The sequence below is a fragment of the Pseudophryne corroboree genome, chromosome 4 (assembly GCF_028390025.1).
Source record: "Pseudophryne corroboree isolate aPseCor3 chromosome 4, aPseCor3.hap2, whole genome shotgun sequence".
Classification (NCBI taxonomy): domain Eukaryota; kingdom Metazoa; phylum Chordata; class Amphibia; order Anura; family Myobatrachidae; genus Pseudophryne; species Pseudophryne corroboree.
In genome coordinates this window covers 382,650,802-382,666,569 of record NC_086447.1, presented here as the reverse complement: position 1 = coordinate 382,666,569, position 15,768 = coordinate 382,650,802, and the positions used below count along the sequence as shown (strand labels likewise).

General features: G+C 42.2%; 1 protein-coding gene across 1 annotated transcript in view; it reads left to right on the top strand.

The window, feature by feature from the left end:
• CSMD1 (CUB and Sushi multiple domains 1) overlaps positions 1-15,768 on the top strand; it is a 2,470,978-nt gene that overhangs the window by 1,252,067 nt on the left and 1,203,143 nt on the right. The window contains 1 exon segment of the mRNA XM_063916678.1: positions 6,219-6,426. Within this exon segment, the coding sequence (XP_063772748.1) occupies positions 6,219-6,426 (208 nt within the window).

Sequence of the window (15,768 nt, the reverse complement as noted above, 5' to 3'; positions counted from 1 at the left end):
GCTCATAGTGCCCAGTTTCCTATCTGCTTTTAATTCCTTCAGTGTCCACCATCCCCATAAATTAGGAATCCAGTCAGATGGCCATGATCTGTGTATCGGCTGCAGTTAATTCCAAAACTCTGGAGGGTTACCTGGTGAAGATCACCAATAAATTAGACTCTGTGCCTCTGATCAGAGTCTATGCCAATCCTACAAGTATGGTCATTATCCATCCATATTATTATGCCAGTGAGAGCTGTAAGACATAATAATAATAATAATAATAATAATAATGCAATGGTAAAAATATTACAAAAATATGCAATTGTAACAGTATTGTGTATCATAAACAGACGGTATAATGGTTAGCATTACTACCTCATAGCACTAAAGTAATAATTTTGATTCCCACCATGGCCCTAAATGTGTGGAGCTTACATATTCTTCCTGTTTTTGTATGGGTTTCCTCCAGGTAATCCAGTTTCCTCCCACAATCCAAAAACATACTGGTAGGTTAATTGGTGCCCAACAAATTTAACCATAGCGTGAATGTGTGTGTACATGTGTGTGTGTAAGCTTCACTGGAGCAGGGACAGATGTAAATGGCCAAATATTGTCTGTAAAGCCCTACAGAATATGTGTGGCATGATATAAATAAAAGATAATAGTAAAATATTGTCAGTAAGGTTCTTGCTGGAGCTGATGATTCCGAACTAGGCTCAGGTTTGCAGGCGGACTCTCCGGAATGGAATCTGGTGGACTGGACCAAGTTCTTATTGGTCTCAAAGGTGTTGGTGGAAACTGGAATTACTGGACCATGTCCAGACTGAGAGCTGGTACCTCCTGGATGAAAGTGAGCAGGCTGAATGAAGTTCCTTCTCATGAAGTGGCTATACTTGTGAGCAAAGATGACAGAGGCAATGAGGATAGTGCCAGATCCATCAGTCCAAGATGGTTGCACTGGGGGGTGCGAGAACACCAGTATACCGTGATCTGGGACTGCGTCAGACTCTCACTGGCTGTGATGGTAATGAGGTGTCAGTGATGGAGTGATGTCATCAGTTGGACTTACAGGCAAGGTAGGTATGCGCAAGAGCAGCGGAGATTCTGATAATGTAATGGAAAGATTTTAGGAACCAGGAACAGGAGTTACTCTGGAAACTGGGAGCACAGAGCACAAGCATGCAGACTATGCTGCAGCAGATATTGTACTGGCATCAGAATGCCCCAGAATATTCCCAGAAATACCCTGTCCTGACCTGAGATTGTTGCAGCTTGAATTACCTCGATCCAGGCTCTGATTGGACCCCAGATCATGTGATTCTATTGAAGATGATAGCACACTGTGCCTAGCGCCGCTGTGACTCTGGATGTTTGGACCTCTCCTGGACCTCCAGCTGATCATCAGCCGCCATTCTCACTGGCCGCCTCCGCCCGATGCAGCACCAATGAGAGCTGGTCTACAGCACCCGATTGGGTAAGCGCCGGCTCCCTGCAGCCGAAGTCCCGCTGGCTGTGACATATATATTGGAATATCTATAGATAATAAGACCAGCACTCTCACCCAACAGGAGCCAGCTGCTGGGGTGCCATTAAAGGGATACTGCAAGCAATATCCAAATAATATAGAGGAATACAGGCCCAGAAGGGGATTAAATGGCACCCACCAGACTTCAAAGGTGTAGTTTTCAGTGTTTTTATTCCAAATGAATAAATGCCCAATGCCAACGTTTCGGTCAGAACTGGGACCTTTTTCAAAGCTAAATAGTGGAATCAAAATAAGACAACACAGATCACGTTGCTCCCCTGTGTTGTCTTATTTTGATACCGCTATTTTGCCTTGAAAAAGGTCCCTGTTCGGACTGAAATGTTGGCATTGGGTATTTATTAGTTTGGAATAAAAACACTGAAAACTACACCTTTGAAGTCTGGTGAGTGCAATTTCATCCCCTTCTGGGGCTGTATTCCTCTATATCCTAATATCTAGATACTTGGTGCAGTGCCTCAAAAACTCCTGGCAATTAATGACTTCACAGCATGAACTTTTAATGACCATCTGGTGTTACTACAAGCTTTGAGGGTGATTTTGAGAATATTGGTCAATATGTCTCATCTGACTGTTGGACTGACAAAAAAGCAAATATTCTCTGAACAGTTCCAAAGTATGACACAGAAGAGCTGACTGAATGTGCAGCACATGGAACAAATCTATCCAGATTGTTTAGTTGGTCTAGTCTTCATTGCACACTAATATATTTCCGCTGTATTTGCTCTATTGTCATAACCCTATCCACAAATATTTTTTAGATCTAAGCCATCCTTATAACTCTTCTGTTCTACATATTTCAGCAGCAAGACCACTGTCTTTTTTCCAAGTAGTTTCAATAAATGCTATAGAGCTCTCTTCCACTGACATTGTCCGTCAGAAATCCTGATTACAGTATTTCATATAGCTGTTACATTGAAACATAGAATGACGGAAGTTAAGAAACATTTGGGCCATCTACTTTGCCCATGTACATGGGACATACTTACACACTAAGGTTGTTTTTTTGTGAGCCAATTCACTTACCTGTATATTTTAGGATTACCAGAGGAAAGGAGTACCTGGAGAAAAACCCCGCAAGCACGGGGAGAATATACAAACTCCACTAACTCCCAGTTAGGGCCATGGTGGAAATCAATCCCTTGACCTTAGTGCTGTGAGACAGAAATACTAACCATTGCACTATCCATTCTGCCCTTGTGTGCAGTGTCTGGAGATGATAGAATAATATTTTGCCTCTGCTACTGTCTCACTGTATTACCAAGGAGGTTAATTAATACATTTTGGATGACTGGTGCAAAATAGTTAACAAAGGTAATACAGCTGTGCGCTCGGTGAGTAGTGATGTATGTGACTGTCAGCAGCGATTTGGAGAGGGAATGCCAATCCCTCCAAAAAGCATAAAATACAAACAAAAACCAAATTGCGCTCAACAGTCAAAATATATGTATTTATTATAAAATATATAAAATACAGCAATTCTCCCGGGAGTGCAATAATTATAAATGAATAATCATAAAATGTATACGGTACAGAATCACTGTGTCCTGATATGTTACTAATTAGCAGATATTATGAAATAATTGCAACAATATGGCCACAAACAATATGATGTATTGAGCAGTGATGGTAATAATAATACTCTTTTATACACCATATAGGTCTGTATGCTGGTAACAACTAACTTGTTGTATAAAGGTCCCCAGACAGTCCTTGTTCCGTGCAAGCATCTATTGGTTTGCAAAAAGGTTACCTTGTAAAGGATTATTATGGATGGGCACTCAAGTGCATGTAACGGTGAAAGGATGAATTGTGTCCACTGAACAAAGTTCGCTGTGGCGGTGTTTTGGCAGGGAGAGCCCGGAGTAATGTTTCTATAGCCAGCCGTTTTACCCCCGCACGGGGGAGGGGAGAACGGTGTCTGAGAAAGCCGTCGGGTTTGGAATGGAATGTAGCCGTGCACAGGCTGTGAAACCCAGATGGCTAGATGTACTCTGTGACACGGTGTACTTGCGTTCTCACCCACAAAAGGCTGTGCTTACCTCCCACGGGCAGCTCCGACTGAGCCTCCCTCCGATTCACCTGATGTAGACACGGGACTGTTGGAGCCACAGATATGTTCCCCTGGCCGTATGTGCGAAGTTGCCACACTCTAGATGGTGTTATCGGAGTTGCGTCTCCTGGCTCAGCTTCAATACGGACTCGCTTAGGTGATCCACCGGCTGTGTCAGAAAGGCACCGGAGCCCCGGCGCTTGATCGTCAGTACGGTGATGTAGCTGTGCAGTGTAGCGGCCGTCAGGAACCAAACTCCTGTGTGGGCTGATATTGTCTGGACTTCAATGAATGAAGGGTACACCTGTATCCTTAACGCGTTTCAACGCCAACAGGGCGTCTTCTTCCAAAAAGGCAGGTCCTTTTTGGAAGAAGACGCCCTGTTGGCGTTGAAACGCGTTAAGGATACAGGTGTACCCTTCATTCATTGAAGTCCAGACAATATCAGCCCACACAGGAGTTTGGTTCCTGACGGCCGCTACACTGCACAGCTACATCACCGTACTGACGATCAAGCGCCGGGGCTCCGGTGCCTTTCTGACACAGCCGGTGGATTACCTAAGCGAGTCCGTATTGAAGCTGAGCCAGGAGACGCAACTCCGATAACACCATCTAGAGTGTGGCAACTTCGCACATACGGCCAGGGGAACATATCTGTGGCTCCAACAGTCCCGTGTCTACATCAGGTGAATCGGAGGGAGGCTCAGTCGGAGCTGCCCGTGGGAGGTAAGCACAGCCTTTTGTGGGTGAGAACGCAAGTACACCGTGTCACAGAGTACATCTAGCCATCTGGGTTTCACAGCCTGTGCACGGCTACATTCCATTCCAAACCCGACGGCTTTCTCAGACACCGTTCTCCCCTCCCCCGTGCGGGGGTAAAACGGCTGGCTATAGAAACATTACTCCGGGCTCTCCCTGCCAAAACACCGCCACAGCGAACTTTGTTCAGTGGACACAATTCATCCTTTCACCGTTACATGCACTTGAGTGCCCATCCATAATAATCCTTTACAAGGTAACCTTTTTGCAAACCAATAGATGCTTGCACGGAACAAGGACTGTCTGGGGACCTTTATACAACAAGTTAGTTGTTACCAGCATACAGACCTATATGGTGTATAAAAGAGTATTATTATTACCATCACTGCTCAATACATCATATTGTTTGTGGCCATATTGTTGCAATTATTTCATAATATCTGCTAATTAGTAACATATCAGGACACAGTGATTCTGTACCGTATACATTTTATGATTATTCATTTATAATTATTGCACTCCCGGGAGAATTGCTGTATTTTATATATTTTATAATAAATACATATATTTTGACTGTTGAGCGCAATTTGGTTTTTGTTTGTATTTTATGCAAAATAGTTAACACTGCCTTTCTTATGTATTTTAATATGACCTGCTAAATTATAATTGTATTTGCTAATGACATCGAGCAAATTTAGGAATATTCCTGAGATAAGTTGTCAAAATTTGTCACACAAAGCATGAAGAGCTAAATAGTTTTTGGCACAGAAAATAATTGCATCAAGAATTATTTTTAAAACTGTTCACCTCTTCTCTTTTTTTCTGAGGTGATATCAGCTGTAAGTTCACGGTCAACTCCATGACCAATATTTATATTTATCTCTAAAGATCTCCAATTCAAATAATTCTGTGTTTTCATGTTCTCTATTCTGGGATTCAAATGTCTCAAATCAGAAAAGCCTTTCTGAGGGTTTGAAATGCTTGGAGTGTAGTCTATAGTCTATAGTTTATTTTCAAACAGTTTACAGGAAAACAAAATACAGCTCTATGCATCTTGGAAAACATTAGCAATGATCATTCTTTTATTTTATTATTATTATTATTATTATTATTATTAATACGGGTGTGCCTAGCCGCTCCAAGATTGCCAATCTGTGGCAGATGTAGCCAAGATGAGCGTGGCTACATTTACAGCCCACAAATACTGGTAATGCCAAGGTGCAAAAATACAAAGCTTGCTCTTTTTTGCTTTACTCCCACCTCAGAATCAGGCCCTTTATGTTAAAAATATAAATGTTATAATGCTTGGCGAGCAAAACAGCCTTCAGTTTGGAATTACACTATAACTCTCTTGCATACAAATTGTATTGCTGAATTAACTTATCCCAGCAGTTAAGAAAATATGATTTAAAAAAAATAACATTTTATAAAATAGGGTGTAAATATTTCCCTACAAAATGTTTACACCCTTTTTAGTATTGTATACATTGTTGTCCAGTTGTTGCTGCATTTAATTTGTGACATACATACTGCATAATGATTTATGTATTTATCTTTCACAAATTAGAAGTCTTTATACTTAAAGCAAAGCAGATTTAATATTTACATGTAACACATTGTTTATTTTCCAAATTGATAACTATATTACACCAAAATCAAGTCTAGAATGAATCCTAATTTCAAATCATCTTAAAATCTACATTTATAGGAAATTCCCATCGTAAATTAGAATTACCCCCTGGTTAAATCTTTACTGTACTGGGCAAATTTGTATACAGTATATGGGTGTCATAGCTGTGTAGTTTAGTTGTGGTATATCAATTATAAAACATATACATGATATAATAATAATTATAATAATTTATGCCTTTTATACATTAGCTGAAGGAGCATGTGGCGGGACTTTACGAGGAACAAGTGGAATCATTTCAAGTCCTCACTTCCCCTCGGAATATGAAAACAATGCAGATTGCACATGGACTATCCTTGCTGAACCTGGGGACACTATTGCGCTGGTGTTTACAGATTTTCAACTGGAAGAAGGATACGATTTCTTAGAAATAAGTGGGACTGAAGCTCCATCAATATGGCAAGTAACAAAAATGCAGATCATTCTGCAATTTCTAATTTATAAGTAGATATTAGCACAGCTTTCTTGAAAATATTTATTGCTGACAAGAAATTTGTTTAAATATGTTATACAATTTTTGGTCTCCAATGTCTTGGTTTTGATATTTAACTTTTTTCCCCACATACTTTATCTATTAAAGGGAAGGCAAAATATCAGTTTTTACACACAAAAATAATCTGAGGGAAAATGATAGCATATTATACTTTACTTTTAGCAGGTTTTAAAACATTTTGTTTTAAATGACAATTACAATTTGTAAAAGTAAAAATTAGAGATGAGCGTATTCGGTTTTACTCGGATTTACTCGGTTCTCAAAATGGTATTTTATTGGCTCACGGATGTCACGTGTTTTGGATAGCCAAGCAGATGCCATTTTGAGAACCGAGTAAATCCGAGTAAAACCGAATCCACTCATCTCTAGTAAAAATAATACATAATGGAGCGTTGTGTTAATGAATAGTAACTCAAACCTCAATTGTAAGGTGTCAGTGCTTCAGTTAATTATTGTGATCCATGAAACACTGTATTGCAAAAATATTATTTCTTATGTTAGAGTGATGTATTGTAGCAAGCAGATACGTAGATGTGATTGAGAAGAATTCAGGGATCTATGCAAAAGAACTTGCATAGATCCCTGAATTTTGTTTAGTTTAAAGAAAGCCTTTGATAAAAGATAAAGATTAGGTCAGAATCTGCAAGTGCAAGACAAAGATTCTCTTAAAAGAGGTTCAATACAGTAGAGAGCCTAGAGAATTTTGTAGGAAGAGGTTATAACAGTAGAGATATAAGAGATTGTGGAAGGACAGCAATTTTCAAGATTGTATTTACAAATTAATTCTAAGCCTTGGTGAGAGATAAAGTGGACAGAGATACCAGCTAATTGGCTCCTAACTGTCATGTTACAGACTGTGTTTGAATAATGACAGATAGGAGCTGGTTGGTTGGTACTTTATCTTCATCCACTGTATCTCTCTTCAAGGCTTAGTACAAGAGAAGCTAATATGAATTGCTAGAAAGTGTAAATGACTCTGAAAGTATTCCTGAGGGCAGACTGTGGCAATATACTAAGAGATAGAGGATATGTTGTTGCATATGACCTTTTGAGGTCTATGTACTAAGCCTCAGAGAGAAATAAAGTGGATGGAGATAAAGTACCATTCAATCAGCTCCTAACTCCCATGTTACAGTATGTGTTTGAAAATTTACAGGAGCTGGTTGACTGGTACTTTATCTCCATCCACTTTATCTCTCACTGAGGCTTAGTACGTAGACCCCAAAGAGAATGGACATATTTTGGAAATGTTGCATGTGTGAAATTAACAAGGTTTGGAGAGGAAGTGAATGCGATAGAAAGGGTAGATAAACAAATTGCCTACAAAACAGTAGACTTGGAACAGGGATTTTATTGAAACATTATCACTATCCGAAAAATATCAAGAATAAAGGTTGATGTGTATGTAATAAAGAGTATAAGCTCTACTTTATCTTGCTTCAGTTTTAAGTATATTTGAGAAATCAAGGTTGCTAGAAAGACACTATGATTCTAAACTAATTTGAGGATGGATAGGTTTGGCAAGACATTATTTATACCCCTTTCACAAATAACCCCCAGCTTTAACCTGTCTCATACCATGGACACTGAGCACGGGTTTAAGACGGGGTTTCAGTACTTACCTCTTTTCACACATGGGTAATGAACCTGGATTATTCCAGGGTCATCACCATTCCCACCAGACCTGGATCTTCCAGTAGCCCGCATCTTCCAGTTTACAGTGGACACTTGGAGATGATATCATCTCCAAGCAATTCTGTGCCCACCAGTAAGCTACATTTCATCATAACCTGTGTCATTGTGACACAGGTAATGCCTTTAACTCTACAGGTGACCTGGGACTCCCAACCCGAGTTGAGTCACAAGCCTCAGCAAAAACCCAGGCCATGCGTGAAGGGGAATTAGGATATAAGCAAATCAATTATATTACACCACAATGAAGGATGTTACATATGTGCAGGCAAATACAATGTTTAAGCACTGCATTCCCAGTGATTAAACTCTTTGTGACCCCTTTTAAACACATTAACATATATTATCTATCTATCTATCTATCTATCTATCTATCTATCTATCTATCTATCTATCCATCTATCTATAGGTTAGACTATAAAAACTGTGAGTGAGATGGAGATAATAAAGAATTATTGGTGGATAAGAAGGCAGTGAATAAAGTTTGAATAATATATGAGTCTGTCTGCTTAGTGACTAATGGTCAGAGACATTTATATTTAAAGTTACTGTTGAATACAACCAAATGCTTCAGCCAATATATGTTATTAATCTGATGCAAAATCAGGGTATAACGTTTTTAAAGTGGACCCAAAATGTACAGCATGCAGGCAATTACAAGCACAAAAGCTAATAAACACAATTTATATCTTCTTCTGGAATTTGTCTGTCCATTGAACAATTCAAATATTAATCTTGATGATAGTATATTTCGTAATATATAGTAATATAATGCATACACACATTGTTGCACCCAGTGCAGCAATCTGAAGGGATAACCACAAACATTTCTCAAAGCATCACTGGAAGCGAGTGCATCATTAGCTATTTACTCAGCCCCTGAGGAAGACCAATTGATTGTGGTTGAAACGACTGTTGGGCTACTGCTGCCATTACATTTTGAATGTATGGATCTATTTCAAGTAAAAACGCTGCCACCGAAATGTGAGTGCTGGTTCTTTTTTCTTTTTCTTGATGGAAAAAGTCAGTGTTATTTACTAATAATTCTGGACCTTGCACTGCTCTCTATCTCAGATATATATATGTGGAAAGAATAGAGGCGGCACTCACGCAGACTTTTGCAGGTGTAGAAAGGTCAGTTTAATGTACCGACATGTTTCGGGGACTTGCCCCGTCCTCAGGGCCTTAACAACCCAAACTGATCACAAAACAAACATTTATACCTAACCCAGAACAAACAGTCATGTTGGAATAAAGCTCACCTGCTCACCTGCTCGACGGCGCCAAGGTGATCGTCCGGACGCCCTGCAGCGCTTCCGCGTCGCTCTCCCCTGACGTCATCCAGCCGCGCTGCTAGTCCGTCTCCATGGTGACCTGACGCTGTGCCCGCTGGACACCAGGGGATTCTCAGCGGTCTCGTGCTGCTGACCCGTGACGTCATCCGGCAACGCTAAGCAAGGTGGTAACCTGGGCAACCACATTAACAAAAAGAAGAGAAAACAAAGTGAAAAAATACAATAATACATACATACATCGTGCATGATACCATAAAAAACTCTAACAATCGGATAGCAGAACCTAGTACAGACCTCAGCTATATGTAGTATACTCATTAGTGAATAAATAAATAAGCATATGGCCTAATCATACAATTAAACTAAACTGGGTCAAATAGAATATTATCTTGTGTACATATGCCTATTTCCCTATAGATTGTAAGCTTACGAGCAGGGCCTTCCTACCTCTATGACTGTTATCACCCAGTTTGTTATTGTTATTTCAAATTGTAAAGCGCAAAGGAATTTGCTGCGCTATATAAGAAACTGTTAATAAATAAATAAATAAATATGCAATATAGCGATGCTCAAGATTGTAGGGGCCAACACTGTTGACGCTATGCTATGACGACCCACACCTAGGGGTAAATTTACTAAGCTCCCGATTTTGACCGAGATGCCGTTTTTTCATCAAAGTGTCATCTCGGTAATTTACTAAGCAATAATCACGGCAGTGATGAGGGCATTCGTAATATTTTGAAGTCCTAGGAAAAAAATCACGAATGAATACACCATCGGTCAAAACGCGGCTGTTTAAGTATGAATCTCGGTCATTTACTAAGAAGTGCAAAGCAAAAAACAAACAAACACTGCCGTGAAAAATTACAACTCGGAAAAAAGTGCTAAAAAAAAACAGACCTTTTTTTTTTATTCATGATTGGATAGGCATGCACGGATCCATGAGATCCGTGCATGTATATCAGTGGGAAGGGGTGGGAAAGTGCTTATTTTTTCAAAAAAAATTGCGTGGGGTCCCCCCTCCTAAGCATAACCAGCCTCGGGCTCTTTGAGCCGATCCTGGTTGCAGAAATATGGTGAAAAAATTGACAGGGGTTCCCCCATATTTAAGCAACCAGCATCGGGCTCTGCGCCTGGTCCTGGTTCCAAAAATACGGGGGACAAAAAGAGTAGGGGTCCCCCGTATTTTTAAAACCAGCACCGGGCTCCACTAGCTGGACAGATAATGCCACAGCCGGGGGTCACTTTTATATAGTGCCCTGCGGCCGTGGCATCAAAAATCCAACTAGTCACCCCTGGCCGGGGTACCCTGGGGGAGTGGGGACCCCTTCAATCAAGGGGTCCCCCCCCCCCAGCCACCCAAGGGCCAGGGGTGAAGCCCGAGGCTGTCCCCCCCCATCCAATGGGCTGCGGATGGGGGGGCTGATAGCCTTTGTTGTAAAAGAAAAGATATTGTTTTTAGTAGCAGTACTACAAGTCCCAGCAAGCCTCCCCCGCATGCTGGTACTTGGAGAACCACAAGTACCAGCATGCGGCGGAAAAACGGGCCCGCTGGTACCTGTAGTACTACTACTAAAAAAATACCCAAAAAAACACAAGACACACACACCGTGAAAGTATAATTTTATTACATACATACATACACACATACATACATACTTACCTTATGTTCCCACGCAGGTCGGTCCTCTTCTCCAGTAGAATCCAAGGGGTACCTGTTGAAGAAATTATACTCACGAGATCCAGGGGTCCAGGGTCCTCAGGGAATCCAGGTGTAATCCACGTACTTGAAAAAAATAACAAAACGGACACCTGAGCCACGCACTAAAAGGGGACCCATGTTTGCACATGGATCCCCTTTTCCCGACTGCCAGAAACCCACTCTGACTGATGTCTAAGTGGGTTTCTTCAGCCAATCAGGGAGTGCCACGTTGTAGCACTCTCCTGATCGGCTGTGTGCTCCTGTACTGAGTGACAGGCGGCACACGGCAGTGTTACAATGTAGCGCCTATGCGCTCCATTGTAACCAATGCTGGGAACTTTCTGCCCTGCGGTTGACCTAAAGTGACGTCACCGCTGAGCAGAAAGTTCCCAGCATTGGTTACAATGGAGCGCATAGGCGCAACATTGTAACACTACCGTGTGCCGCCTGTCACTCAGTACAGGAGCACACAGCCGATCAGGAGAGTGCTACAACGTGGCACTCCCTGATTGGCTGAAGAAACCCACTTAGACATCAGTCAGAGTGGGTTTCTGGCAGTCGGGAAAAGGGGATCCATGTGCAAACATGGGTCCCCTTTTAGTGCGTGGCTCGGGTGTCCGTTTTGTTATTTTTTTCAAGTACGTGGATTACACCTGGATTCCCCGAGGACCCTGGACCCCTGGATCTCGTGAGTATAATTTCTTCAACAGGTACCCCTTGGATTCTACTGGAGAAGAGGACCGACCTGCGTGGGAACATAAGGTAAGTATGTATGTATGTGTGTATGTATGTAATAAAATTATACTTTCACGGTGTGTGTGTCTTGTGTTTTTTTGGGTATTTTTTTAGTAGTAGTACTACAGGTACCAGCGGGCCCGTTTTTCCGCCGCATGCTGGTACTTGTGGTTCTCCAAGTACCAGCATGCGGGGGAGGCTTGCTGGGACTTGTAGTACTGCTACTAAAAACAATATCTTTTCTTTTACAACAAAGGCTATCAGCCCCCCCATCCGCAGCCCATTGGATGGGGGGGACAGCCTCGGGCTTCACCCCTGGCCCTTGGGTGGCTGGGGGGGGACCCCTTGATTGAAGGGGTCCCCACTCCCCCAGGGTACCCCGGCCAGGGGTGACTAGTTGGATTTTTGATGCCACGGCTGCAGGGCACTATATAAAAGTGACCCCCGGCTGTGGCATTATCTGTCCAGCTAGTGGAGCCCGGTGCTGGTTTTAAAAATACGGGGGACCCCTACTCTTTTTGTCCCCCGTATTTTTGGAACCAGGACCAGGCGCAGAGCCCGATGCTGGTTGCTTAAATATGGGGGAACCCCTGCCATTTTTTTTCCCATATTTCGGCAACCAGGATCGGCTCAAAGAGCCCGAGGCTGGTTATGCTTAGGAGGGGGGACCCCACGCAATTTTTTTTTAAATATTTGACAGTGTTTAATTTAAAAAAAACAAAAAAAATGAACCCCAGCACGGATCACACAGATCCGGCCGAGATTCATTGTAAAAAAGTCGGCAGTGTTTTGCTAATCACTGCCGTAAAAATAGAAAAAAAACCACGAATGACATCGACATCGGAACAAAAGAAAAACCCGAATACGACAGCTTAGTAAATTAGTCGTAATCAATTCAAAAAGTTGCAGTTTTACACTTTCGATGTCATTCGTGATTGAACTTTGACCTGAAACGGGAAAATACGAATCTTAGTAAATTTACCCCCTAGAGTAAACTGCCTTAATCCAAGTATATACAGATGTGTCCAAATACATCTTTGCTATATCCCGCCATATATGGCACAGTTTTGCATGCCATAGACTGAGAGATTTAGCCATGCCTTGTGATTTTTCTTAATTTGCTTCTTTAATATGTTACTTTATATATATTCTATTATGGCAAACAAAAATTTTAAAGTTCATTCACTCGCAACTTGTGAAAAACAGCTGAGCCGTGTTTTAAATGTTGTGCCAAATTTGAAAAAAAGCAAAGATGTAAGTGGACACATCTGTAGTTAAAGAAAACACTGGAGGCCAAGATTCTCATTAAGGCCTCGAGGGGAGAGAGTCCCCAATTTATAAATCCACCTGGACTCTCGCTGTAAAAGCGTTCTATCCCTATCACCCCCTCTGAGTGTCCTAGGGACTTGGTCGATCAGTATAGCCCTGATGCTCGCCACCCCATGTTTAAGCTCAAGACAATGACGGGCAAACGGTTGATCACTGTGGCCTTTCTCCAAAGCTTTTTTGATGGCACTTCTATGTAAAGCCATGCGTTCTCTGAACTGGCATATGGTCTTACCGACATAGGCAAGGCCACACGGACAGGTCAAGAGATACACAACATGTGTAGAAGTGCATGTAAGACGATGTTTAATAGCTATTTTTTTCCCAGTTAACGGGTGATTAAATGAATTACCTGTCATTAAAGTATTGCAGGTGGCGCATCCTAGGCACCTAAAGCATCCTAATTTAGCTCTTAAAAAGTGAGCATCATGTGTACTAGTCAACTGAGTGACGTCTAGTTTAACTATGTGGTCACCTATATTGCGACCCCTGGTGTAACTGGGTAATAGGGAAGTATGGGCCAAGGATGATAATGCCCCCTCTGTTTGAATAATTGGCCATAGGGCTTTGGCCTTTCTGATCCTCTGTTTGGTAGCTGTTGTATATCTATTAACCCATGGCAACTTGGGACTATCGCCCCTACAGGGTCTAACTGAGGGATTCAATGCTTGCTCCCGCGGGATCTTTAGGGCCTTGGATTTTGCTTTCTCTAGCTCACCTAATGGGTAGCCCCGTTCAGCAAATTTGGCTAACATCTTGTCCATGGCTCTCACTGTTTCTACAGGATCTGAAGTAATGTGACGTACCCGCATAAATTGCAAATAGGGTAAGCCCCTTCGCAATCCCAGCTCATTGCGAAGGGGCTTACCCTATTCACAATTTATGCGGATACGTCGCATTACTTCAGATCCTGTAGAAACAGTGAGAGCCATGGACAAGATGTTAGCCAAATTTGCTGAACGGGGCTACCCATTAGGTGAGCTAGAGAAAGCAAAATCCAAAGCCCTAAAGATCCCGCGGGAGCAAGCATTGAATCCCTCAGTTAGACCCTGTAGGGGCGATAGTCCCAGGTTGCCATGGGTTAATAGATATACAACAGCTACCAAACAGAGGATCAGAAAGGCCAAAGCCCTATGGCCAATTATTCAAACAGAGGGGGCATTATCATCCTTGGCCCAGACTTCACTATTACCCAGTTACACCAGGGGTCGCAATATAGGTGACCACATAGTTAAACTAGACGTCACTCAGTTGACTAGTACACATGATGCTCACTTTTTAAGAGCTAAATTAGGATGCTTTAGGTGCCTAGGATGCGCCACCTGCAATACTTTAATGACAGGTAATTCATTTAATCACCCGTTAACTGGGAAAAAAATAGCTATTAAACATCGTCTTACATGCACTTCTACACATGTTGTGTATCTTGACCTGTCCGTGTGGCCTTGCCTATGTCGGTAAGACCATACGCCAGTTCAGAGAACGCATGGCTTTACATAGAAGTGCCATCAAAAAAGCTTTGGAGAAAGGCCACAGTGATCAACCGTTTGCCCGTCATTGTCTTGAGCTTAAACATGGGGTGGCGAGCATCAGGGCTATACTGATCGACCAAGTCCCTAAGACACTCAGAGGGGGTGATAGGGATAGAACGCTTTTACAGCGAGAGTCCAGGTGGATTTATAAATTGGGGACTCTCTCCCCTCGAGGCCTTAATGAGAATCTTGGCCTCCAATGTTTTCTTTAACTATATACTTGGATTAAGGCAGTTTACTCTAGATGTGGGTCGTCATAGCATAGCGTCAACAGTGTTGGCCCCTACAATCTTGAGCATCGCTATATTGCATAATATTCTATTTGACCCAGTTTAGTTTAATTGTATGATTAGGCCATATGCTTATTTATTTATTCACTAATGAGTATACTACATATAGCTGAGGTCTGTACTAGGTTCTGCTATCCGATTGTTAGAGTTTTTTATGGTATCATGCACGATGTATGTATGTATTATTGTATTTTTTCACTTTGTTTTCTCTTCTTTTTGTTAATGTGGTTGCCCAGGTTACCACCTTGCTTAGCGCTGCCGGATGATGTCACGGGTCAGCAGCACGAGACCGCTGAGAATCCCCTGGTGTCCAGCGGGCGCAGCGTCAGGTCACCATGGAGACGGACTAGCAGCGCGGCTGGATGACGTCAGGGGAGAGCAAAGCGGAAGCGCTGCAGGGCGTCCGGATTATCACCTTGGCGCCGTGGAGCAGGTGAGCTTTATTCCAACATGATTGTTTGTTCTGGGTTAGGTATAAATGTTTGTTTTGTGATCAGTTTGGGTTGTTAAGGCCCTGAGGACGGGGCAAGTCCCCGAAACATGTCGGTACATTAAACTGACCTTTCTACACCTGCAAAAGTCTGCGTGAGTGCCGCCTCTATTCTTTCCACATGCATATGAGGTAATACCTCTGGGAGGGCACCGCAGCTTCTATACCTTTACAGAGGAGTTCCGG